Here is a 27,466-nt window from a genome sequence, read left to right as displayed (position 1 = left end):
CTTAGTAATATAAGGATAGATTGTAGCTGCTGAGTTACACTGACTGAAGCAGCCATTATTTTAGGCACACATTCAGAATTTTTACAGATTTATAACAGGAGCAGCAAACGATTGCCAGCTTAGGTAAAAATGTAGAAGTATACATTGTCACACGCTTTACATCTACTAAGGGGAATGTTGTATTGCTGCTTTAAAATATATTGCAAGAATTTGCACTTATACATAAGGGCAACTATTTTTTATTTTAAACAACTTCTCGATGTAGAAAAAGTCAATCACTTTGAAAGTACATTTTTTTGCTAGCGATGCCAATAAAACTGTGTGTGTGTGTGTATAATATATATATATATATATATATATATATATATATATATATATATATATGTATTTTTTTTTTTTTTTTTTAACAAACTCCTTTGTATTTCTAACCTTATCTGGTGATCTTATATTTACTTTACAAACACAGCAAAAATAAAAAGAATTGACCATTTATCTGTCGTTTGTAAGACTCACAAACCGTCATATTGTGGCAAAAAAAGATTAGCTAAAGATTGGGTTATCATGGGAGCACATGTCCATTCCCTAACCGCAATCATGGTTACCAGGCCCACTGAGGTACAACATTGTGATAACCTGAATATACACGATGATCTGAATTAGTTGTTGCTGAGGGATATTATTTTCAATTGTTTTGAAGAGTAGACAGAAGTGCCATTTGTGTAGGAATTATGTAAAAAGGGCTGCCTTTTTGGTTTGGGGGTGATCTGCTTGTAACCCTCGTGCTGACTTGGGAGCCATGCAGAACAGGGGGTCGAACGAAGCGTTCATGTTTTGAAAGCCAAAGGAAAGAGGTTTGCGTTTATTGTGCAAATTCTGAGAAAGTTCTAGGGTGGAGTTCCAGGAAAGTTACAGTGACTAAGGGCGGGACCAGCTTACTCGTAACATCATTTTGCTGCCAGTTCGCGTTTTTGCTTAAATAATAAATGGGCCAAGTTTTTAAATAAGGAGAATAAGCTAATTATTCTGTTGGTTTAAAAAAAAATTTACATTTTTTTTTCTTCAATATAAATGTAGGCTACTAGCTGAATGTATCCGGCGTTGCTCAGGAATTCTAAGAAACCCAAATATACTGATCTTTATAAATGGATATTTAAAAAAAATTTAGTTTCTTAATGAAAAGAAAAAAAAGATGTATTTTTTATTCTAATGCTGTTGGGTAAACTATGTTTTTAGTGTTTCCACCATGCACAGAAACGGACACATTTTTTCCATTTCCCACTCCGTAGCTTCCAACATTTAAGTTGACTGTGTTAAACATGGGTTTTCTAAATTCTGTCCAGCTACTTACAATCCTGACAAATTTGGTTAAAACCAGGGCAGATCTGAAAGGTTCAGTCCGTCATCTTGATTCAAAATGGCGTCCAATTGTATCCAAACATAGACACAAATCTGTTCCTTGATCTCAGGAACCATCATGCAAAATGTGGTTACTTTATGTTAAGAGGTGTCCAGATGCATAACGAACAGACAAACCACTTTCCAAAATATATATTTAACTGCAATAAAGTCTGAAACTAAAAGGACCGTTTCAGTGTAATTGCCTTACATTAAAAATATTTAATCACTCTTAAAGTAACTCTTCTTCATTATCATACGATACAAATAAGTATGTATTGCTTTTCATCAGGAACATTGGATTCCAGCATATTAACTCCTTTTGTTTCTGTTTGATTAAATACGGCCCTTTAAGTTATTATAAACCAAGAAGAGCGTAACGTTGGCACTGATCAATCGGAACGCTCCATTCAGAAAACACTTTATTTCACATGTATGCATGTTTTCTCGGCGCTTTACAAAAGACACAATACTGTACAGGGAATTATAAGACAATAAGGGCCACAAACAAAATCACACCATAGGAAAGGCAATCCGTGCCCCAGAAAGCTTACAATCTCACTGGTATGTTAGGACAGATACAGCATGTGAGGAAATAAGTGCAGTAGGTGGCAGTACTTGGCCACAATGGTTGTTAGGAGCGACTGTGGTGGACAGTAGCCATGAGTCTAGACTAGGGATGCGCAAACTTATCTTCATGTGCCCACCTTTCTCCTCTCCCCTCCGGCTCGCGCCCCCACCCCCCGCACGGCCCCGGCGTCAAATGACGTCCGGGTCGTGTGACATGTTGCCACAGCAACGTGACGTCACATGACCCAGCGGCGTCATTTGACGTTGGTTGCCATAGTGATGCATCTTTGGAACCAAGGTAAGTAAACCAGTTACAGAGGCCCCACGCGATCCCCAGCATTTATTTTAAATGCCTTCAGGGAAGTGTGGGGTCTCGAACACCCGCGCCCCCCTTAACAATCTAGCGCCCCGCACTTTGCGCACCGCTGGTCTAGACCAGTGGTTTTTCAACCAGGGTTCTGCGGGCATCGCTCAAGGGTTCCGCAGCCAACGGGGGGGGGGGTGAAGAGCTGGGACAAGTGTCACAGGCCCAGTGGTTCCCCAGCGTTCATTGCAATTCCCTCCCTCCCCCAGTAAGGCCAGAAGTATAATTCCTTAACCAAAAAAAGGTTGAAAACCACAGGCCTATGCTATTGAAACTCTTCATTTAAGATAAGAGGTGAGTTTCAAGGTTTGACTTAAAGGTGGGAAGAGAAGGTACTTGGGATATGCTGAGTGTAAGGGAGTTCCACAGGTAATTGTGCGTTGGTACCTAATGCACAATTTCAGAAATGGGGCACTCTTAGCAACTTAAAGGTGCAGTCCCTCCTAGTTTATGAAAAACTGCTTTGTAAACAGCCTAACAATAGTCCGTCTCCTTAAATGTAATCGTGCTTAAAGCAAACTTTCTTTTCCTTGGAACCTATGTATGGGGGATTTATTCCCTTTTATAGAAAAATGTGAAAAGTTTTTTTTTTAAAGTGTTTTTTTTTTTTTTTTTTCCTTTTTCTTTTTTTACGTTTGTAAACATTATGACCTGAAATATTTGGTGAGTGTCCCTGCCCATACCAGTTACTTATCTGTACTCTTTCCTAATTGATGTGCATACATCTGATTATCTCATCATTTTATGAAGCCTATATGTGTTTAACTCTAATGCTTGTATCCGTACCGGCCCTCGTGACGTATTCTGTTATGTCCATAGGGAAATAATAGGATTTAAGTAAGTAAAAAAAATAAATAAAATGCAAAACAAATGATGATCGGTTCATGTCAGTACAATATGGGACTGTGCCTTTAACCGATTTCTGTGTGTGGGACGCTATAACCACATAAAAAAAAGTTAGGTTCCATAGACCTTATTAGCTTATGAAAGTGATGATCATGTTTGATCTTGCCGTGCTCCGTTTTGTCGGGGATGATTGGTTGTAGCATTCTGATGTGTCACACGTAGTAACACTGAAAAGTAGTAATCTTCTATTTGCCGTACTGTTCAAAATCATTTATAACGCCCAATGTTTTGGGGATCTCCCTTCCTCGGGTTAAATAGTTACCTATTTACAATGTAAATATTGCACTTGAGGAAGGGAGATCCTCAGAAACGTTGTGTTATAAATTCTGCAGATGAAATAAAAATGTCTTGTAATGAGCATACAACAGGAAAATGCTCCAAACACCCGGGGAAGCCTAGTCTGATCCCGATAGAGCGAGGGGAATTCTTGGCCAGGGCACCTGCATGGTCCGTGGAGAAGCTTCTGGCAATATCCCCAGCCTAAGCTCTTATTTATAGTATTTTGTGGTAGGCTTCCTCCAATCAGTGCTGAGTGTTGTAGCAAAAGCATTCTTAAACTGATGAGTCACAGCTCACCCAAAGCACATGCCATGGCACACTTCAGCTAATGAGTGGTACTTAAGTAATAATCCCAGAAGAACAGGGCATTACTGGCGAATAATGCCCTGGCTGAAAGAGTTGAAGGCCTGAGGTGAAGATTGAAAGAGGGGTGAGAGAGGTGGAGTTGGGGAGAAGAGAGAGGTGAGGGGGGAGATATGGGGAGGGGTGGTTGAAGGGGAGATGGGTAAGAAGTGGGGGGACAGTGATTTTAACTACAAATTAAATAAAATACAAATAAAAATGACCTTAGCAGAATCTATAAAAGTTGTAGAAGAAATATTACTTTGTTGCAAGTGACAAAGTTACTATTTGGGACCCACCAGCTTCTAACAACACTAGCAGCTGTGAGAGAGGGAGAGACTGCATTTGCTGCCAAGCTGAGCTGTGTGAGAAGAGGTGCTGTGAGAGAGGGAGAGACTGCATATGTTGCTGAGCTGTGTGAGGAGAGGTGCTGTGAGAGAGGGAGAGACTGCATATGTAGCTGAGCTGTGTGAGGAGAGGTGCTGTGAGAGAGGGAGAGACTGCATATGCTGCCGAGCTGAGTGAGGAGAGGTGCTGTGAGAGGGAGAGACTGCATATGCTGCCGAGCTGAGTGAGGAGAGGAGCGGATGTGCTGCCGGTGCTTGGACCAGGAGAGGTATTTACCGTTAAGTTTTAAAATTGGCGGTTTTCTCAGCGCGCTATCCCTGCATCTCTGAAAGGTGAATTGTCAAGTTGCCAAAAATTCCGGGCATTACTGAATGAATAATGCCCGGAATTCTAACCAATCAGAGAGCAGGGATTTTAATAATGCTCGGAATTGTACTGCTTTAGCCTATAATTTCCAATACAAGTTCTTAGCAGGATGAGATGTTACATAGGTTATAGCCGGAAAGCAGTGTATTTGGTTAGCTGTTTCTTTCTGCTCTAATCTTTATTTTATTAGATGCAGAGTCTAATATGAACTCTTACTAGGATCACAGCTGCGTCGTTTTTTTAACACCCTATTTTTTAAGATTTCCCAGAGTGTCGGCAGAGTGCTCTAACTAGGTCTCTGTTGTTGCGTTTGTGATTGTTAGTACAGTATGAAGACAAAGCACATCTTATACTATATTAGTGAAAGCACTGTATGTTTGCCTGCCTGCCTGGATGTCCGGTGTCCCTAGCGGCAATCTCATTGGTCCCATGGGCCGCCCGCCCCCGCACACCTCTCATTGGCCTCACACACTCACACCACCCCCTTGGCCCGCCCCTGAGGCGGAGTGACGGGCCAAAGGTCCACAAAAAAAAAAAAAAAAAAAAAAAAACACACACACACACACACACACACACACACACACTCCCACACTCCCACCCACACATACATTCCCACCCCCCCCAAGCTCACACACACCTCACCCCCCCCCCAAGCATACCCCCCCCCAAGCTCACACCCCCCCCCCAAGCTCACCCCCCCCCCCCCCCAAGCTCACACCCCGGCGCCGCTACAGTCAGCGGGGGAGCGAGCGAGCGCCCGGGACACACGCGGGGGAGCGGCCACAACACGCTGCCTCCCGCCTCACATCCACGTGGGAGCGGCCGGATGGGTGAGGCAGCATACCCACGGGCCTCGCCGCACGCTCCTCGGCACCGGCTCACCTCTCCCACCCCCCTCACAGCAAAGACCAGCCTACCCGGCGCCGCCTGCAACGCTCCTCGGCACCGCCGCCTCACCTCGAGCCGGAGGGCAGCGGGGGGGCTCCCGCCCTGCAGGAGGCCTCACCTCGAGCCGGAGGGCAGCGGGGGGGCTCCCGCCCTGCAGGAGGCCTCACCTCGAGCCGGAGGCAGCGGGGGGGCTCCCGCCCTGCAGGAGGCCTCACCTCGAGCCGGAGGGCAGTGGGGGGGCTCCCGCCCTGCAGGAGGCCTCACCTCGAGCCGGAGGCAGCGGGGGGGCTCCCGCCCTGCAGGAGGCCTCACCTCGAGCCGGAGGGCAGTGGGGGGGCTCCCGCCCTGCAGGAGGCCTCACCTCGAGCCGGAGGGCAGCGGGGGGGCTCCCGCCCTGCAGGAGGCCTCACCTCGAGCCGGAGGCAGCGGGGGAGCTCCCGCCCTGCAGGAGGCCTCACCTCGAGCCGGAGGCAGCGGGGGGGCTCCCGCCCTGCAGGAGGCCTCACCTCGAGGAACATGCTGCCGACTGCAAGGTAAGCAGCTCTCCCCCCACACCCCCCCATTCCTTCATTGCCAGCCTCAACCCTCCATACATACACACACACACACTATATATATACATACACATACACATACACATACACAGAGACACACACACACACACAGAGACCACACACACACACACATGTAGGCGCACACACACACACACACACACACACACATGTAGGCACACACACGCATGTAGGCACACACACACGTCCACAGACACACACATGTAGACACACACACACATGTAGACAGACACACACACACGTAGACAGACACACACGCACACACACACACACACACACACACACACACACACACCTATACAGACACACGTATACACACACACACGTATACACACAGGCACACGTAGACACACAGACACACGTAGACACAAACAAACACACACGTAGACACACAGACACACCTATACACACAGACACACACCTATACACACACACACACCTATACACACACACACACACCTATACACACAGACACACACGTATACACACAGACACACACAGACACACACGTATACACACAGACACACGTTTACACACACACACACGTACACACACACACACACACACACACACGTAGACACACACACACGTACAAACACACACACGTACAAACACACACGTAGACACACGTGTACACACACACACGTAGACACACACACAGACGTAGACACACACACACACGTATACGCACACACACGTAGACACACACACACACGTAGACACACACACACGTATACGCACACACACACGTATACACACGCACGTAGACACACACACATGTACACGTAGACACACACACACATGTACACGTAGACACGTACACACACACACACACATGTACACGTATACTCACACACATGTACACGTACACACACACATGGAGACATACACACACACATGGAGACATACACACACGCACATGTACACATACACACACGTACACACACACACATGTATACATACACATAATGTATACACACACACATGTATACACACACACATGTATACACACATGTATACACACACACACACACACACACACATACACACGTATACACACAAATGTATACACACACACACACATACTATGTATACACACACACGTGTATACACATGTGTATATACACATGTGTATACACACACATGGAGACATACACACACGCACATGTACACATACACACACACGTATACATACACATAATGTATACACACACACACACACACACACACACATGTATACACACACGTATACACACACACAAACATGTATACACACACACAAACATGTATACACACACAAATGTACACACACACACATGTACACACACACACATACTATGTATACACACAAACATGTATACACACATGTGTATACACATGTGTATACACACATGTACACATGTATACACACACACACAATATATACATACACACAATGTCTACACACACATGTGTATACACGTCTATACACACATGTGTATACACACATGTGTATACACACACATGTGTATACACACACGTATACACACACACACACGTACACACACACACACACGTACACATGTATACACACACACACACACATACAATGTATACACACAAACATGTATACACACACACAAACATGTATACACACACACGTGTATACACACACACGTGTGTATACACACACACGTATACACACACACACTATCCCCAGCAAAACCACATCAGCACACCGCTATCCCATGCCCCCCCAGCACACTGGCATTCTCGGCTCCCCGCCATTCCCAGCCCCCATCAACACCATCAGCACCCACACATCGGCACCTTTGCACCTCCCCCATCGGCACACCCACATCCGCACCCCCACATCCGCACCCCCACATCAGCACCAAACCCTCCAAAATCAGCACACCGATACAATCACCATCAGTACAGCCACAGCAGCACTACCACCGCACATGGGCCGCGTTGACCACTCCTCACCCAAATGCCACACCCACACCACAAACATCCCGGGCAACGCCGGGGCTCTCAGCTAGTAACATATATTCATTATTGAAGGTCGTATGTTTACTGTCCGTGTTCTGGACCTTCACTATCTAACCCCGGTATATTCCCACAAATAGAGCTGTTTCTTTTTGCACTGTGTGAATCCTTGTCTCAGCATGCTTTTACAATAATCATGCTGCACCTCACATATCCCCCTGCACCTCCTCACCTCAAATTATCCCCCTGCACCTCCTCACCTCAAATTATCCCCCTGCACCTCCTCACCTCAAATTATCCCCCTGCACCTCCTCACCTCACATATCCCCCTGCACCTCCTCACCTCAAATTATCCCCCTGCATCTCCTCACCTCACATATCCCCCTGCACCTCCTCACCTCACATATCCCCCTGCACCTCCTCACCTCAAATTATCCCCCTGCATCTCCTCACCTCACATATCCCCCTGCACCTCCTCACCTCACATATCCCCCTGCATCTCCTCACCTCACATATCCCCCTGCACCTCCTCACCTCACATATCCCCCTGCACCTCCTCACCTTACATATCCCCCTGCACCTCCTCACCTCACATATCCCCCTGCATCTCCTCACCTCACATATCCCCCTGCACCTCCTCACCTCACATATCCCCCTGCACCTCCTCACCTCACATATCCCCCTGCACCTCCTCACCTCACATTATCCCCCTGCACCTCCTCACCTCACATATCCCCCTGCATCTCCTCACCTCACATTATCCCCCTGCACCTCCTCACCTCACATATCCCCCTGCATCTCCTCACCTCACATATCCCCCTGCATCTCCTCACCTCACATATCCCCCTGCATCTCCTCACCTCACATATCCCCCTGCATCTCCTCATCTCACATATCCCCCTGCACCTCCTCACCTCACATATCCCCCTGCATCTCCTCACCTCACATATCCCCCTGCACCTCCTCACCTCACATATCCCCCTGCACCTCCTCACCTCACATATCCCCCTGCACCTCCTCACCTTACATATCCCCCTGCACCTCCTCACCTCACATATCCCCCTGCACCTCCTCACCTCACATTCTCCCCCTGCACCTCCCCTCACCGCCCTGCACCACAGATCACGGCGGAGAGCAGGCAGGACTGCGCGCGCTCGCAAGCAGCGGGCACTGGAAGTGCCGCACTGCTAGAGCGTGCAGTCTTGAGTGCGGGCTGGGCTTGGCTCGGCTGGCTGGCTCGGGGGGGTTAGGGGGGGAGAGCGGGCTGGGCTTGGCTCGGATGGCTGGTTCGGCTCGGGGGGCGGGGGGGAGAGCGGGCTGGGATTGCGGTGGGTGGCGGAGAGGGAGAGCGGACTCGAGGAGGGGGAAAGCCGCCGCGGGCCGCGTGTTGTTCAGGCCTGCCTTAAAGGAACAATCCAAGCAATATTCTACGTGTGTGTTTTTATTTATATATTTTTATAAATCAGTTCTGTAGTGTTAGATAATACTTACTACCTTTTTTATATATTAAAATTGAACTCCATTTTTTGTTTTAATACACTGAGAATATTTTGATTTTCATAGCAGGGTTTAGTCCACCTCCCCTGCAGTGTAACACTTTTCCCTGTTTGTGACAATTTGTCACCACTGTTCCCAGCAGTTTGCAGCTCAAACTGTAACAATAGATAGTTACCGTAGTAATATCAGGATACATTGTAGCTGCTGTACTGAGTTACACTGACTGAAGGATTAATTGAAACTGAAACAAATGGATCAGCAGCTTAGGTAAATAATTTTAAATAAAGGTAATCAAAGGCTGCATATATTAGGGGAAAATGCATCAAGCGACATTACAGGTTAGCACACCCGATGCAGCGTTAATTCCCTTTCAAGTTAATGGAAGATAGTGCTGCATTGGGTGCGCTAACCTAGAGGTGCTCAACTCCAGTCCTCCAGGCTCCCCAACAGGCCGAGCCTTTGATTGAGCCACCTGTGCTGAAGCAGGGATATCCTGAAGACCTGACCTGTTGGGGGCTTGTGGACTGGAGTTGAGCACCCCTGCGATCACCGGTACCAGGGCTTGATAAAGGTTCCCTGTACGTCCGTGACTGAGCCGTGTCAGGGAAGTGCTGCAAATGGAGACATTAAAACGGCCTAACCTCTGCCAAAATAAACCCATAAACTGAAGGATTAAAACAAATTAAGTAAGGAATAGATCAGCACAATATGAACTGAGACTTCACCTGTTCATTGTTTCACTGGCATAATTTTCTATACTCTGTCAACTCAAAAGTAAAATATAGAACATGAAGAAAGAAATGCCACGGTTTCCAGGAAACAACCGCCTGAAGTTAGGTTAAAAAGCCGCAATCCCAGCTACTTGTTTTTGTATTTGTTTTTCGTGTGTTTTTTTTTTTAAACTTCATTTTATTTGCAGTTTTCAATGGGATACAGAAAATAAAAAAGGGAACATTCAGGACCACATCAAGCAGTTTTCATATCACATAACATACAGGCCAATCTAGCCAGCCTTTCCGTCAAATTTGAACAGTGGATGGGGTCAAATCAACAACACTTATTACTACTAACACATTTAAAGAATAAACCAATCAACCAGACACATACATAGGGAAAGGGAATTTTTTTTTTATTACAGGTTAGGAGCCTGGCGCTGAACCGTGCTGTTTTCAGCTCTAGGAACCCTGTGGTTCCTGAGATACTTTCTGCTAAAAGTACTGGCGTTTCAGTCCCCTTAGTTTAAATCTCCTGCTTCACACAGGCCACTAGGAAGCCACAGGATCATCTGTGCGCTTCTTATTGGCCCGCGTGACACGGAAGATTTCAAACCCAGCGCAAAAACAGGAAGTAGCATTGATACCTTTTTACAGTAACTCAGGAAGGAAGGTTTCCCAGATCTGTAGAAACAGTGGTTCTGCTCCTGGGACCTGCTGGTTCCCATCCTGTAAAAAGGGGAAGATTTAAGTAGGTGGGGAGGGGGAGGGGTGCGGGGCTGCTTTAAGAGTTTGTCACCAAAGTTTGCAAATGAATGAGTTACCACAAGTAATCAGGAACTCCCACAGCCAAATCATGCCTCAATTAACACCATTTCCGGCCCAGTCACGATCATTAAAAAACCCTCTTGTACATACTGCTCTAGCTTCAATGTCGCCACATAAATTAAAAGCAGGTAAAGACTGCAGAGACATACTGCTCTCCTGCTGCTACAAATACAGGCCGCTACTCTTTTCTGGTTACATACTTTGGCTGTGAGTAACATCTTAAAGTGTAACATTCAAGTGTGTGGTGTTAATCCTGGAGTTGAAATTGGAGGTGAATATTGAAGGAAGATCTGGACTGAACAACAACTTTACAACTGTGAGAACTTTACTTTCTAAAAGCTGTGATTATTTGTACTCTTCCTATCCTCCAAAAACTGGGAAGTCTTGTTTCCTGTATCTCACTATGCCCTCCTTATTGCATTTTCTGTTTACTGTTTCCTTACTCCTTGGTGAATGTCCCTGTTCTCTCCAACTTCCCCACTGCACCATTATTCATACACCTCTCTCCCAACAACCCTCAATATAAAAACACCCACACAAATCCTCTATTCACACCCTCTATCTACTCCTTCCTGCTGCTGGGAATCTCCCCTAAGCCTGAAGCCAGACATACACACCTGATCTCACCCACGGCTCCCTGCCATCTCTTCCCCTGTAAATGGTGTTAACCTTTTCATTTAACACTGACTAACCTTAAAACTTGCCCCACAAATCAAGCATCCCAATAGCCTGCACTCATGGCTATTGTCCCACAGTCACTTATACCACACAATGTTGCCAAACACACACATCTACAGCACTTATTCCCTCACCTGCTGTCTCTGTAAGTTTCCCCTCAAACCTCTTAGATTGTAAGCTCTTCGGGGCAGGGATTTCCTTTCCCATTGTCTGATTTTTGCTGCATTTATTGTATTTTTAAAATTCCCGCTACTGTATTCTTTGAAGCGCTGAATACACTTTTGGCGCTATATAAATAAAGACATACAATACCCGTCTCTAAAGACGCACAAATTCACATGGGAGGCTTGGCATGTACAGTACTGTATGTTTAATCCTTACGTGTCACAACTCACCTCACATGAAACACTTGCAGCTCCTCTTGCTCTTAGAGCTACTTGTTTGCCAGTTTCGCACTGGTCTGCAGAAAGGCCCAAATAGGTCACAAATAATGGCAGACCGCACAAAAGTCTTGTTAAACTCGCTACAATTACGTTTCCTTTTAAATAAGATTAGATTTTTTTTAGAGCAGCCCCCTATTTCATTCACAATATATTACTGGGGGCTCACATACAACTGTCCAGTTTGCACTTTCTAAAATTGTGTAGCTTTATTTTATAAATGCACTTTGAAACACTTGCAGAAAAACCCTTTGAGTTCTGTCTCTTGGTAACGAGGATAGGTGGAGGCTTTGGAATGCTCAGTACACTTTTCAGGCAGGAATGACCTACAGATTTTGGTCTATTCTCCAGAAACAAGCATTTATCTCAATGTCTTGTATTGCACATACACAAAGCAAGCTCTCCTCGTATGCACTCTGGATCTGTGATATTGTGGACCCTTTTAGGAAATAGTCAACATTATTGTATATGATATTGTTTGTTTCCTATGATTTGTTACATTTTTACCCCTCTTCACGCAGTGCTCTTTCATTTTTTATTACAAAACATTTAAATGTAAGCAATCGGCTGGTAAGACGTTTCTTGTCTTTGTTTTGCAGGTTGGCAAAATGTTCGGGGCTGTGGTGGTTGGAGTTGGAATTGCAGGCTCTGTGAGAATCCGGGACCTGCTCAATCCATTGCGGTCCAGTCCTTCAGAGAGTCTAAACCTCATTGGCTTTGTATCTAGGTTAGTCACTAACCACAAATACATTTTATTTTTATTTATTTATTTTTTTAGCAAATTTTAGCTTTTTGGAGTTAATGCAGAACAATCAATGGCACTACAGAAAAATCATAAATAGGGCTTATGATCGGGGTTGTAATTTGGGAACTATTTATCGTAATATAGTGCATAACAATTCGCAAGAATATTTAAATCTGTTAATGGCTGTCATGTCCCCTGCTTACTAGTGTATAAAGGGTTTGGCAAGTCTGACATGAAGCAAACTCTTCGGCTAAACTTCAGGGCGTGTAAGGGGTATTCTGTGACTTATGGACTAGCACCTCTTGGTAAATATTAGCCCAAATGTAAGATATCTAACACGTTTTGTACAGACACAAGAACAAATGTTTATATTTGTTTCTTCCGATACAAATATAAGCATTATTCCCTGGCCAAACTTGAGAAACAGGAGTATAACCTGCTGGTCACACGAGGAGTCGTATATTCTGACCTTCTTTCTGCTTCTATGAATCAGGCGAGACCTTGGCCAGTTTAACAATGCTAAGCAGATCAGCCTGGAAGAAGCTCTGCGGAGTGAAGACATTGATGCCGCTTTCATCTGTACAGATAATCGGAACCATGATCAAAGTATCAGGTAGTAAAAAGAATAATATTTCTCTGATACTTGAATGCTAGATAACACTGGATTGGGGGGGGGGGGGAGCCTATACCCGGCATCAGTCCCTAATGAAATCTCCCCCTACTATAATTGGCTTCCTGTTAAAAATAAATATACTTCATTTTTATTCTGGACTTGCTGTGTCCAAGCGCATCAGCTACTTATGTTTATCTGGATGTAAAAACCATCTAAAGAATTCGTTCACCAAGGAAAAGTAAAGTTTCAAAAAAGATTTAAAAGTACTTGTACTTGTCCATTTTAAAAGGGAAAAAAAAAAAAGGTCCTGGTTATCTACATCTAACCTATTACACACGCCATGTGGCTTAGTTCTTTTTCGGCCTCGGAGGAATTTCCCCCATATAGAAACAAAATAAAGGCACCCGGGAAACCGTTTTTTTCAAAACAGAATCCCTACGGATTAGGTTATCCCTTAACTCTATAATATATACACACTACAGACGGGTAACACACCATTTTATTAATGTTTTTGCCTTATTGCTTAGCCCTTGCATATGTATAGAGGCATCAGTTTATTTTGTGAAAACTGCGTAAATCAACAGTAACTTGTAACAGGAAGATGGGTTGTAAAGCCACGGATGAGAAACATGATTTTGTTTAATGTATAAGAATTCATCCAATGAACACAATTCTGTTTAATCCATCGTTGCTGTTTTCTGAAAGGCATTTCCTAGAGGCTGGTAAGCATGTTCTTGTGGAGTATCCTATGGCACTTTCTGCATCTACAGCACAGGAATTGTGGCGTCTGGCTGAGCACAAAGGTAAAGGCACATTTGTACATTATCTTTGTGACTGCACTGTTGCATTTAAATTATATCATGTGATATCTGCATATAGAGCAATAACCTGTACTGCTCAATTTCCTTTTTTTTTATTGTTTATTTTATTGACGTTAAAGGCCGCGCTTATAGTGACGACGACGGATGACGTCACCCGTCGCCACCTGCGAAAGTTATAATTTAACTTTCTGGCGATGTCGCTGGCGACCTGGCCATTGATTGGTTCAGAGGCTGTCACATGTGGCGACAGCCTCTGAAAAATCAAATTTTATCGGCTTCCAAATTTTTGGTCGCTGCCGTCGCGCCGCGCTTACTATAAGCTCTTGCGACGGCGACAATGCTTTTGTTTTCAGGCGACGTCGCGTCGCCGTCACTATAAGCGCAGCCTAAGTCTCTCAGACAGGAGTATTTATCTGATATTGACAGAATATGGCTGCTGAATGTTACCAGGGCCAGCAATCATGTGGCCATTGTGACATTCGGGGAATGAGATTAGATTTCTGCCCGTTTCTGAACAGCGATTTCGTCTTTTTGTCTGGGGAACTGCTGCTGTAAGTATTGTGCCGCCCAGACTAGCCTTGGCCTGCCGCTGTTTGCCCTCATGTTTCAGCGTGAACACAAAGATAGTATGACTGCGGGTAACATCTTTGCTGGTGAGTCAGGTAATGTGTTACTATGCATACTAATGAAGATAGTAGGGGACTGAGAGAGGTATATTCCAGGGAAAGCCCCAGAATCATGTGGGGTAAAAACTCTGTATATGACAGGCATACTGCGATTGATGCTTTAAAGTAGCAGCCTCACTCTGACCCCCAATAGAGAGCGACCAGATACGTAATTTTTTTTGTCTCTCAAACATACAAAACACAAATATTTCGGGAGTCTTCCCAGCTCGGGTAATATAACTCGAGAGAGTATACGGACATCCCCAAAATTCTATACACGAGAATAAAGTAAGGTGTCAAAAGACCTTTCAGCCCTGGCCTTACAGGTAGGTATAGAAAAGCATCAAAAGAAGGTTAGCACACCAACAAAAAGTAGACACTATTTTTTCTCAATGCTTAGTGGTGCCCGACATTTCGGCACCGGCCAAATATATTGGGTTCCGCTATGCATGAAGTAAAATGTCTTCATGTAACATTAAAAACCAAATTGTGGTGGTGAGAGTGGGAATTATTGGTTTAATCATTCGTTGTCCCGGGGGCCTGCAGAATACTGGCGTATTTAGTTCAGGTGCTCGGTAAAAAACGAAAACCGCATATGCAGTTCATCACAAAGTCGTTGCTGGTTTACATCCCTAAATCGGAGTTGGCACAGTTTGCTGGGAGGTGGTACAAGCTTATTAACAAAGCGTATATTTATTTCGAATGATATAAGGATGTCTAATCTACAACTCGGGTTTCACATCAAACCAGTGCAGCTCGAATCTGAAATGACTCAGCAGGCAATTTATTGTAGCAGTGCATTAATTTAGACCAATGGATTTTATGGCCCATCAAGACAGTGGCATCCACCATAGGCCATGGTATAAGCAGGAGAAGGTTCTGGGAAATGATTTACTCAAAAGTAGCATTTCTATGTATATGCTTCCTGTCTCAAAATGTCTCTCAAAGACCTGTATAAAATATGTTATGAAGGCATCTTTCTCATGGTGAAAGAGATCCGCTCTATTAAGATGAATAGCACTAAAATCTTCATTGGCACAAAGACATCTTTTCAGTATATCAAGTAAGGGCCTTAGGTTTTTTTAGGTTTTTTGTAGTGTGCCTCTCTTTTTTTTTTTATATATATAATCAACCAGTATATCATTATGGCTGCATATTTGGTTAATTAAAACGTCCACTGCTTTGCTGTAAACATATTGTTAATTATCAACCCAGAAGCGCTTAAACGGATTAGTTTAGAAGTGTGTTGCATAACGAAGCATTCAATATGCATTTTTATGTGGCTGAATTTACATTGGACTGGTTACCTTCCATTTTCCCTATTCTTATTAACCCTACCATGTTTAGGCTCAAAGTGAAGTTGGTGCATACTTGTGTAAATGAGAGGGGAGATGGTGCATCCGAGTTTGAGATTGCAGTAACTCGGCTAGGAAATAGTTTTCTACGTGTTAAAAGAAACTTTAGTATTCTTAGGGTTACAGCCACAATGGTCTGTTAAATCGGGGCTCTTAATGCAACACTGCCTAAAACCGGAACGGACATTAAGTTCCCTGAGGTTAACGTTTAAACATATTAACACTAGAATAACAGTTTAAAAGAAATAAAGAGCAGGACATACTCAGGAGGCAAGCAATATATGAGTTAAAGTCATATAGACTTCTGGGGGGGGATTGCTGTTTTCAGGGACCGTTTGAAAGGAAATGTAACCCTTTGAGTGCATGAGGGGCAGAGTACCACGGCCCCCCCTGCACTCCGATCCTTTCCGCCACGGATGACAGAAGGGGAGAAATCATCCCTATTCCGTTTGCCTTCCGTTTAGATCACGTCCTACGCTCCTATCTGCCTAGTGCAGGGGAGGGCAACTCCAGTCCTCAAGGGCCACCAACAGGTCGGGTATTAAGGATATGCCTGCTTCAGCACAGGTGGCTCAGTCACAATAACTTCACCTGTGCTGAAGCTGGGATATCCTGAAAACCTTACCTGTTGGTGGCTCTGGGACTGGATTTGGCCATCCCTGGCATAGTAGAACAAGCAGGATTTTTGGATGCAGCTAGTACGTCATGGGTGCCTACAGTACATCCTGGGGCATTCAAGTGGTTGATACAAAAGTATTTAGATATATTTCGTTTCTCCTCGAGTCAATCATTTATGATTGGCTCCGAAACTCGCAGGATTCAGAGGAATTATTAGGAAAGCGCCAAAAAGATTTCAGTGTTCCCCATTCTTTTAGTGGCACAAATAACATCAAAAATCCAAGATGGCACCCTCCCAATCGAAAGATACCTCATTACATTCTCCTCATTTTTTATGGATCCTCGTGTGTATATATACACTTTTTTTTTTTTTTTTTTACATTGTAAGACAACATTATAGAAATCTGTAGCATGCTTTTTAATGCCGACGCAAACAGTAAATATATACATGGTATGGTACTGTATTATATTCAATTTTAAATATAATTTAATTAGCTATATGGAAATTGTGCTAGAGAAGGGACACGTTTTCTGAAGTTGATACTAGCTTTTTAATCAAATATATGCTATACTACAAACTTTATTAAATAGCCTCTAACAAGATATGCAATACAAACTGTGTTTTTTTTCTCCTCCGTTAGTCACTATATATGCATATTTCTTTTAATGAACCACCTACAGTACTAAAGAGGCAGTTGTGCATGGGGAGAAAGTGACCTGAGGAGAGCAGCATGTTTAAACATGATTTTCCTGATCTAATGACGTTGCCACCATAACCTTTAGACTCCAAAGGGCTCTGATAAGCGCATCATTTTGACCTCCCAGCCACCTAATAATAATTCAAACACTTTTATGTCTTCTGAACGGAAGCATCATAATAAAAAATAAAAAAAATAAATAATAAAAATAGTGTTGGAAAATGCAAGAAGAAATCTTTTTAAAACACGGACTACTGCTTTACGTGTACCATAGTTTAATATTCCGAGGCTCACGTTAAAAACAGGTGTATCATGCCTATTACTCCATGTTCACTTCTTTTTGTGTCTTTTTTTATTAAATAAATGATGGTGGGTAAAAAAAAAAGTGACAAACCTACTGTGAAGCATAAAGCAAATAAAAATACCACTTGTGAACACATTGACATGTCTCAGACAGGTCTGTAATCCTGCTTTGCCCCATTATCTCTTAGTGTGGAAGCACTGTATGCCAAGAGATAATGAGGAAAGACAGGGTTGCAGATCTGTCTGAGACGTGAATATGCTCATAAGTGGTATTTTTATTTGCTGTGTGTCTTTTAAAATCTGAAGTGATTTCTGTTAAAACTTGTGATTGCTGGAGCTTACTTGCCTGTTATAATAACGCATACTCTTGTGCCTTAACTGCCTGTTAAGGCACAAGGCTATGTATTATAATAATAATGTTTTATCTTGTATAGCTCCGTGTACGCAGTGTTGTATTGTCCATAGAATTTTACAGGCCCATAGCTTACAGTAAAGTTTGGGTGCCCGAGGCACAGGAGAGATAAAGGAACTTGCCCAAGGTCACAAGGAGAACGGATTTGAACCGGCTTCACGCATTTCAAAGGTATAATTCTTACTAATAAACGACTCCAACCATCCTTTCTTCTTCTCGTTTCCTGTGCTACAGGTAAAGTACTGCACGTGGAGCATATTGAGCTTCTTACCGAGGAATATAAGCAACTGAAGAAGGAAGTGGATGGCAAGGAACTGGTGGAAGGAGTGCTCCATTTCACTGGTGAGGGATAGTAAGGATGATAGCTCTTCATTCAGATCTAAAGATTGTCATTAGTGTTAAAGACTTGTGATAGATTATTATATGCTTTGGTACTATGGTTTCACTCGCATATGTAGCTTATTATTATTATAATTTCTTGGTATGGTGCCAACATATTTAGCAGATTCTCCTTTCTATCTTTGTGCCTTCTATGCCGGTACAAACAAATCGGTAATTGAAGAGCCTCATACGGTTTTCTGTCCTATCCCCAACTGGACAAAGCTTAATTCCCCAATTCCTGTTTTTTCTGCTGTCCATAAAAAAAATGATGAAGGTGCAATCTTGCATCAAAACGTTGATATTCCAATAAAGGCCTCATATGCATAATTTTTATTTCCAGTTGCATTTTGTCTGCTGTTTCTCTTCTAGGCGGGCCTCTAGATGAGAAGCGTTCTGGATTCCCATCTTTCAGTGGCATTGCCCGCTTGACCTGGCTGCTTGACCTCTTCGGGGACCTAACAATCGCCTCGGCCAACAGGGAAGAGCAAAAAGAAGCCAACTACTCCAAGCTCACTGCACATCTCCTCACTGCAGACAACAGGTAGAGGGTCTTTCTTATGTGATGCGCCAAAGAGCTAATTATTTTAGTTCTGAATCACATTTGTATTTCTTGTAGATTTCTTTTAGAGTTTTAATACCCTTTAGTGGACCACACTTTAGTTCTTCCCAGATAAAATTCCTGTGTAAAAATGTTAAAACTTTGCAGATTTTCCTTCAAGTGCACTGTCTGTTGAAATTATTGGAAACCTACAGAAGTAGCAGATGTTTTTGCTTCCATTACCGCGACGCACTGCTTAAAAAAAAAACGCGTTTAATATTGAATGCGGCAAGAAAATTATGCACCATTTTGTTTCAATAGAGCTGCGGTCAATTTTGGTTCATATATCGCACCACTGTTGTCGAAACACGTTGCATAAACGGTACCGGTAACGTCTGCTACATCTGCATATAAAAAGAATATAAGCCTCGGATGGGAATAAATGCTTAATTATGATATCTGTACGTGACACTTTAACATTAATGCCTGAGGTGGAAAATCTTCTCCTGACAGAAAATATGTTTGTGGTATTTAAACATTTATGGGTTTTAATAAACAGATGTCCTTATTTTGCCAGTAAAAAGAGCACCAACGCCTTTTTTGGCCTGGTACTTGCTAATTCTTCTAGTACACCAGTTTTTCATAATGCTCATTTGCCTTGAAATAATGACCTTCCTGGAGACACTTGCCTCAAAGCAAAGGATTTCAGAGTCCTTAACTATACAGGGATTTCCTACTGCTATCTGTAGAGTGCTGTAGGGCATCGGGAACAGAGAATCGGGGTCAACAACTGTATATATGAAAAGTATCTACTGATAACTTGTGGAGGCGGCATATGATCTGTCCCCACTACTGATTTTCCCATGTCTGTCATATTCTGTTAGACAGGTCCGGTTACGAGGTTTGTAGGTTGGCGGCAAGCAAGAAAAATTAGGGTTAGGTTTCCAAGGTCGCGACAGGCGATGATCCAAAGGGGTGGTCGGTATACAAGCCCGAGGTTATGCACCGAAGATCAGCCCGAATCACATACGAAAGCATACCCAGTAGAAGAGTACTTTGCATGGGCAAGGACTGTGCTCATATGGTGGCCATATAAAGTGCTAGACCAGGTCCAGACAATCACTAGGTCCAAACAGAGGTTAACTTCCTGTTGTGGTGGCCATCTTGATGCACCCGGCGTCAGAAGCGTCCATGTTGGTGCTTGCAAACATTGGGTCTTCATGTCGAGTATGTTACAATAAAGTAATATCTTCATTCACAATTCTATTTTTGTATTTTCTGGTGCTGGTAAACACTTCTTCTTCAGATGGCCAGTGTATATATGTTTGTGTGTATAGTGGTTGTTATCAAATATCCTGTGCTGGTTTCTATTGCCCACAAAGGAATTCAAATGGCTTTTGTATTCAGCTTCTGCATTTACCTTGCACGAATTGGCTTTTTAAAGCCACATAAAAACTATTAACAATATGAGTGCGGATCCCCTTGTTTTTTCTGATTAATATGGCCCATATTTACTAAGCAGTGCTACAATACAAGACACATTCCACAGCTTAATAAATATGGTGTTTTAAGTGAATGGACTATAAGGTATCTACCCCTCACTATATCCTTGACTGGGAGCGTATGGTGTATGCCAGCATAGAAAGAGCAGCACTTCTAAGTAAATGTGGTTTATATATATATATATATATATATATATATATATATATATATATATATATATATATATATACTGTATGTGTATATATATATATATATATATATATATATATATATATATATATATATATATATATGCAAATATAGCTGTATGCTCATCTGCATGTCTTAGGCAGGTCTGCAACCCCGCCTTTCCCCATTATCACCCAGCATACAGCACTTCCACTGCAGCAAGGGATTCTGGGAAATGACATGCAAATGAGCACACAGTGTCACTTTTTGCCTCAATAACCATTTTTAACATGGTTCCCTATAGGCTTAAGCTTGCTGCATGGTCACAGCTTTGAGCACAGCCAGGGTTAAGGTGCATACCCAGAAAACCACCCACAGACAGCTGTTTCGACCTTGATGGGTCTCATCAGTGTGGGGTTGATTTTACTGGGATGCAAGAGAGGCTTATGGGATAGGCCAAACCATAATACTGAGTTAAGTTATGGTGAGTAAAAAAAGTGACAAAAACCCTCCACAGGAAAGCAAATATGCAAATATAGCTGTATGCTCATCTGCATGTCTTAGGCAGGTCTGCAACCCCGCCTTTCCCCATTATCACCCAGCATACAGCACTTCCACTGCAGCAAGGGATTCTGGGAAATGACATATATATATATATATATATATATATATATATATATATATATATATATATATATATATATATACATACAAATAAAAAAAAATGTTTTTGTACAATAAGCTGCAGTTTTAGAATAGTTTATTTTAGAAGATTTCATTATTCTCTGTATTTTTTTAAAATTATTATTTATCTTTCCCCAGACCGTTGACTTGGATTGAAGAGAGGTCACCGGGCATGAAACGCCAGAAAAAGGTCCACTTCTCTTTCACGTCCGGAACTGTGGACACGTTGCCTGCAGCCCCCATGGCGTCTGTAGGGCCTTTTATGCAAGATCAGATCCTGTTTGCAAGGAAGCTCCTGGGTCAGGTTCCCAGGGAGGAGTTGGCGGCAGAGAAGAAACGTATCTTCATGTGCATTGACCTGGCCGAGGAAATAAGACAGCATTGTGAGTGCTGAGACCGGATTCACACCATAAAAGTTGATGCTTGGTTGCTTCAGATAATCTTTTCGAGCTGATGGTTACAACATTGGCTGTTGAAGTTACTGAGCTTTCCATTGATGGTCTAATTTTCATTTCTTTTTTATTTATGAGCCTCAGACTTTTTAGCTTTTGAGCACTGACGAAATGTAGTTAACATACAACAATCACACCTTTATAGTGGTCGGCAGAAGGGGACATCATTGAATGACACATTCCTAAAGTGCCTTGTTGCCATAGTGGAATAAACAAATATACAAATATTTTACTAAACGCTAGAAAAGACTGTAAAACCATGAGAAAAATGCTATGAAAAGTCAAATAGAATATACCAAGGATTTGTAGGTGGAAAATCAACCACCATTCAATCCTTTTAGGAAACATAGACTAACCGAGGCTGAGGCATCTTATACCACATTCAACTGAATGGACCATAAAGTACCTTACGGCTTAGCAGGTTTTGCATTATAGTACAAAGTGGCTGTTCGTGCCAATATTGTCCGAAAACTCCCCTTGACCAAGGGAAGTTTTCGGACAATTATGGGGCCATTGGCTGCTTCAGACTTTATCGAATAACACCGTAGCATTGTTTAGTAAATAGGGCTAATCATTTTGCCAAACAAAAGTAAAGAGCACTAAACACTCCAACTAGTACACAAAGTCCTATATATAAATTCATTTGCACAAAACCACCTTAAAAACAGACTGTCCGAACGCTTAAGATACATTTTAAAGTTTAAGCAATTTTTTATTTTAGTTTTAAATTAGGGCATTGGAATTTGTAATCCTACATTTTTGGAACCAAGGAATGAGAACTTTAAAAAAAAAAAAAAAAACTAGTCCACAGTCCCAAAGTCCTGTACTGAAAATGTGGAGTTAAATGACCAGTACCTACAGTATGTCTTTTGTATTCCAGGAGTAGATATCTATGCACTAGCACCAATTGCACCAGTAGCATGAGGGGCAACCAGCCACATATTGATTTCTTGCAAAAATGCTGTTATCACACACAATGCTTATATTTTAACACATTCAATTAAATGGGCATAGTACCACTTAAAGCAGCAATCCAAGTGGTCTTCTTTTGAAATGTGTTTTTAATTTATTAATTAATTTTTAATTTCAGGTCTTGGGACCCCCTGCTTCCGGTGATACTTGCCTCCATAGGGGGTGCCGGTAGCCGGACCGACTTGACGATGTTGTTCATGTAATGGTGGCTTTTCAAAGCTCCCGCTCACTGTGGGCCAATAGGAAGCCGTGACATCATCCAGTGCGAGTTCCTATTGGCCCGCTTGACCGGGGTCTTTAAAATCTCCCAAGATACCGGCAGCCCTCTATGGAGGCAAGCATCTCGAGAAGCAAGAAGTCCCTGGAGCTGAAATTAATGGGGGTCAGTTCCGGAGACCCCCTGAATCAATCCTATATACAGGCATACCCCGCATTAACGTACGCAATGGGACCGGAGCATGTATGTAAAGCGAAAATGTACTTAAAGTGAAGCACTACCTTTTTTCCACTTATCGAGGCATGTACTCGTCATATACGTGCATAACTGATGTAAATAACGCATGTGTAACAGGCTCTATAGTCTCCCCGCTTGCGCACAGCTTCGGTACAGGTAGGGAGCTGGTATTGCTGTTCAGGACGTGCTGACAGGCGCATGTGCGAGCTGCCGTTTGCCTATTGGGCGATATGTCCTTACTCACGAGTGTACTTAAAGTGAGTGTCCTTAAACCGGGGTATGCCTGTATATATTTTTTAAAAGTCTGCTTGGATTGCTCCTTTAATGAAGGCGAAAAATGGCTGAGATTTAGGCCCATATTTACGAACACACAAGTTACACCAGGGGGGCGCAAACTTTTTTCCCTGCGCCCCCCTGCCGGCTGTCCCCTCATTCCCGCGCCCCCCCCAACCCCAACTTACCCGCGCTCCGGCGTAATGACGTCACGTTGCCATAGCAACGTGACGTCACATGACCTCGCAGCGTCATTTTGACGCCGCGTTGCCATGGCGACGCAGGGAGGAAGCCGCCGGAGCCACGGTAAGTTAGGTTTACAGAGGCCCTGCAGCTCCCCCGGCACTTAATTTAAGTGCCTTCGGGAAGCGCGCGGGGCCTCTGTAAACCCCGTGCCCCCCGTCGGCAGTGTCGCACCCCCCCTGGGGGTCGCGCCCCACAGTTTGCGCACCGCTGAGTTACACCATCAATTCATTTCCATGACAACATACATTATTTTGGGGCTGTAGCTGTTTATTCACGTTACTGTAGTTGCCGCAAAGCGATAACGTAGGCAGTCATATTAACATTAAAGAGGCAATCGAAGCCGTGATTATATTGTTTTTTTTTTTGTTTTTTTCACTTCATTTTTTAATACGGGTTTGAAGCAGGGGGTCTCGAGCTGCACCCCATTATTTTCAGCTCCAGGGACCCCCTGTTTTCGGAGATACTTACTCTGAAGGGGGTGCCGGTATCTGCAGTTTTCAGCTTCCTCGTCACATGAGCCAATAAGAAGCCGAACCTGATGACGTCACGGCTTCCTATTGGCTCCCAGGGCCCGGCAGCTTTGAAGAGCAGACATATAATGGACCATGGAGTGGCGTCCGGCACCTACTATGGAGGTAAGTATCTCTGGAAGCAGCGGGTCCCTGGATCTGAAATTAATGGGGTTCAACTCCGGAGACTACCTGTTTCAATCCGGTATTTAAAAAAAAAAACCACGGCTCGGATTTACTAATCTGTCACAAAAACAGAAACATTATAAAAAGCGTATTTAAAAACCAATGTCTCAAATTTGCCTTTTGAGGATAATCGCACCGATTTTTGATATTGTTTCCAGTTTTACATAATGAATATTTCAGTCTTCTTGATATGCGTGGCAGTCTCTTTATTGCGACATTGCAAATGTCATCACAAAAATGTGCTCCATAGCTGGGTTATATTTGTATTGTAAAACCAGAAATTCCGGTTTCAGTATGCCTTATTTTTAAGGAATGATTGTGTGAAGATATCTGTTTTTGTTATTGAATCTGATTTTAATCTTAATGTCTCAGGTGACTTGAAAAAGCAGTGATATTTCAGGTTTCCTATTTATTTTAAACATGGAACATGCATCTCATTTACATATGTTTGTTTACATTAGATACCGACAGGCAATGTAATAAATAGGAAATTAACGTTGCATAATTGTCTGTCCATTTATTTAAAAAAAAATATATATATACACACACAAACCCAAACCCCCCCCCCCCGCCCCCCCAACCACCGATGAAGGTCCCTCTATGCGGACCGAAACGTTGTTTTTTTGTGCCCTGTATTCCTAATACACTTTATTGAATACTTATATCTGTGTGCTGCCTCCTTATTGCCGTACCCGCATTCGGTAATTATAGCTATCTCTCACGTATGGGATTAGCACCAGCACTTACTGGACACTACGGGAGGTTCAACTGCTCTATTTGAGAGATATTATACTGTATATATATATATATATATATATATATATATATATATATATATATATATATATATATATATATATATATATATATGGAAAAAAAGCTGCGCCTTAAAGGAACATATAAACTGTGTATGTCTATGTAGAAATACCTGATGTACTACCTAAATAGTCTAAGCAATATTATAAAGGTATATAGACCTATAAACATAAGATAGGCCTATTGCAAACATACAACATGTACACATGGAAAAAAGCAATTGAAAGGGTAACCAGTCCTCAAATAGTTCCGATGGTGATTATGGGTACTGGTATATAGGGTCTCCGGCAGCTCTCAGTGTGGACCTACCACGTCCACAGGATATCTAAAAAGGAAAGAAGAGGAGAGAGCGCACGCCCATAGCGTATAAAAGTATATTTAATGAAGGGGAGGGGGGAGGGAGGGGTAAAAAACGCACTTACAAGAAGTACAATAAATCAAGCATATGTGATAATAATCACCACCATCCAGTCTAGCTGCAAGCTCTTGGGGCAGTCCCAGGCTCCGTTGGTGAAGGAGCAGCGTCTCAGCAAATTCCAGGACTGATGTAGGTCATCCGGTCAAATTGCAGACTTTGGGGGCATTCCCAGGCTCCGTTGGCGAATGTGCAGCGTACCAGCAGTTTCCCAGGGCTGGTGTGCTGTAAATAGTCCTAGACAAAAGTTCCATATGGGTAGTGCCTGCAGCACTAGCGCTAGGATCAATCCGCTCCTGCGCTGAATGTAGACTTGAATGTCAGTGCGTCTGACGTCACGACGCTCCCTTAAGCGAGCGTCGTGACGTCAGACGCACTGACATTCAAGTCTACATTTAGCGCAGGAGCGGATTGATCCTAGTGCTAGTGCTGCAGGTACTACCCATACGGAACTTTTGTCTAGGACTATTTACAGCACACCAGCCCTGGGAAACTGCTGGTACGCTGCACATTCGCCAACGGAGCCTGGGAATGCCCCCAAAGTCTGCAATTTGACCGGATGACCTACATCAGTCCTGGAATTTGCTGAGACGCTGCTCCTTCACCAACGGAGCCTGGGACTGCCCCAAGAGCTTGCAGCTAGACCGGATGGTGGTGATTATTATCACATATGCTTGATTTATTGTACTTCTTGTAAGTGCGTTTTTTACCCCTCCCTCCCCCCTCCCCTTCATTAAATATACTTTTATACGCTATGGGCGTGCGCTCTCTCCTCTTCTTTCCTTTATATATATATATATATTATATATATATAAAATCTCCAATAAAGAATATCACTTGTGAGCACATTCACAGGTCTGCGACCCTGCCTTTCACTATTATCACCTAGCACAGGTGTGTGCAAACTTTTCTCTGTGTGCACCCCTGCCTGCTCTCCTCTGTGCCTCACACCCCCCGCTCGACATCAAATGACACACGGGGTCATGTGATGTCACGTCGCCATGGTAACGTGACCCCGCTGCGTCATTTGATGCCGGGTTACCAGGACGATGTGTCTCTGGAAGGGAAGCTAAGTGTATTATAGAGGCCTCGCGCGGCCCCCCGGCATTTAATTTAAATGCCTGGGGGTAGAGAGCAGGACCTCTAACTGCCGCAAATTTTCTGCGAATTCCGTAGGCCGCAGCAGCGTGGACTTCAGGAACTGTGCTCCGCAGCGGGCACATTGGGTTCCCCAAGTCAGATCGCCACCTGGGAAGTCGCATTTGGGACAGAAGCATTGTAGGTACGACTTCCCGTCCACCGTCGCCACCAGGAGTCCTCCTTGTATCCGATAGGTGTCAAAGTCCATATCTCTAGACATCGGGCACGAGCAAGGGGCAGCTTACTCCTTTCACTCGCCAGGCTCCGAAGAACTGAGGGTGCGGTCCGCTGTATCTGGTACCTCCCTTATTCTCCAAAGTCTTTAGGCATTGGCTGTCGGCG

At 43.5% G+C, this 27,466-nt stretch overlaps 1 protein-coding gene across 2 annotated transcripts in view; it reads left to right on the top strand.

The window, feature by feature from the left end:
• The window catches only part of BLVRA (biliverdin reductase A), a 30,655-nt gene extending 5,240 nt beyond the window's left edge, over positions 1-25,415 (top strand). The window contains exons 1-7 of one of the 2 annotated variants that reach the window (XM_075586576.1): positions 4,374-4,472; positions 12,757-12,884; positions 13,396-13,515; positions 14,221-14,318; positions 18,622-18,729; positions 19,138-19,309; positions 21,800-25,415. In XM_075586576.1, coding sequence (XP_075442691.1) covers positions 12,766-12,884; positions 13,396-13,515; positions 14,221-14,318; positions 18,622-18,729; positions 19,138-19,309; positions 21,800-22,055 — 873 coding nt within the window. In that variant the 5' untranslated portion in view covers positions 4,374-4,472; positions 12,757-12,765 and the 3' untranslated portion in view covers positions 22,056-25,415. Of the gene's footprint in view, positions 1-4,373; positions 4,473-12,756; positions 12,885-13,395; positions 13,516-14,220; positions 14,319-18,621; positions 18,730-19,137; positions 19,310-21,799 lie in introns of those variants that run through there. The other variant, XM_075586575.1, reaches the window with a different exon arrangement.
• Positions 25,416-27,466: the final 2,051 nt, after the last annotated feature.

Source organism: Ascaphus truei, chromosome 2, assembly GCF_040206685.1.
Source record: "Ascaphus truei isolate aAscTru1 chromosome 2, aAscTru1.hap1, whole genome shotgun sequence".
Lineage (NCBI taxonomy): Eukaryota > Metazoa > Chordata > Amphibia > Anura > Ascaphidae > Ascaphus > Ascaphus truei.
Note: the sequence above shows the minus strand (reverse complement) of the source record. Positions and strands in the feature narration are given on the sequence as shown.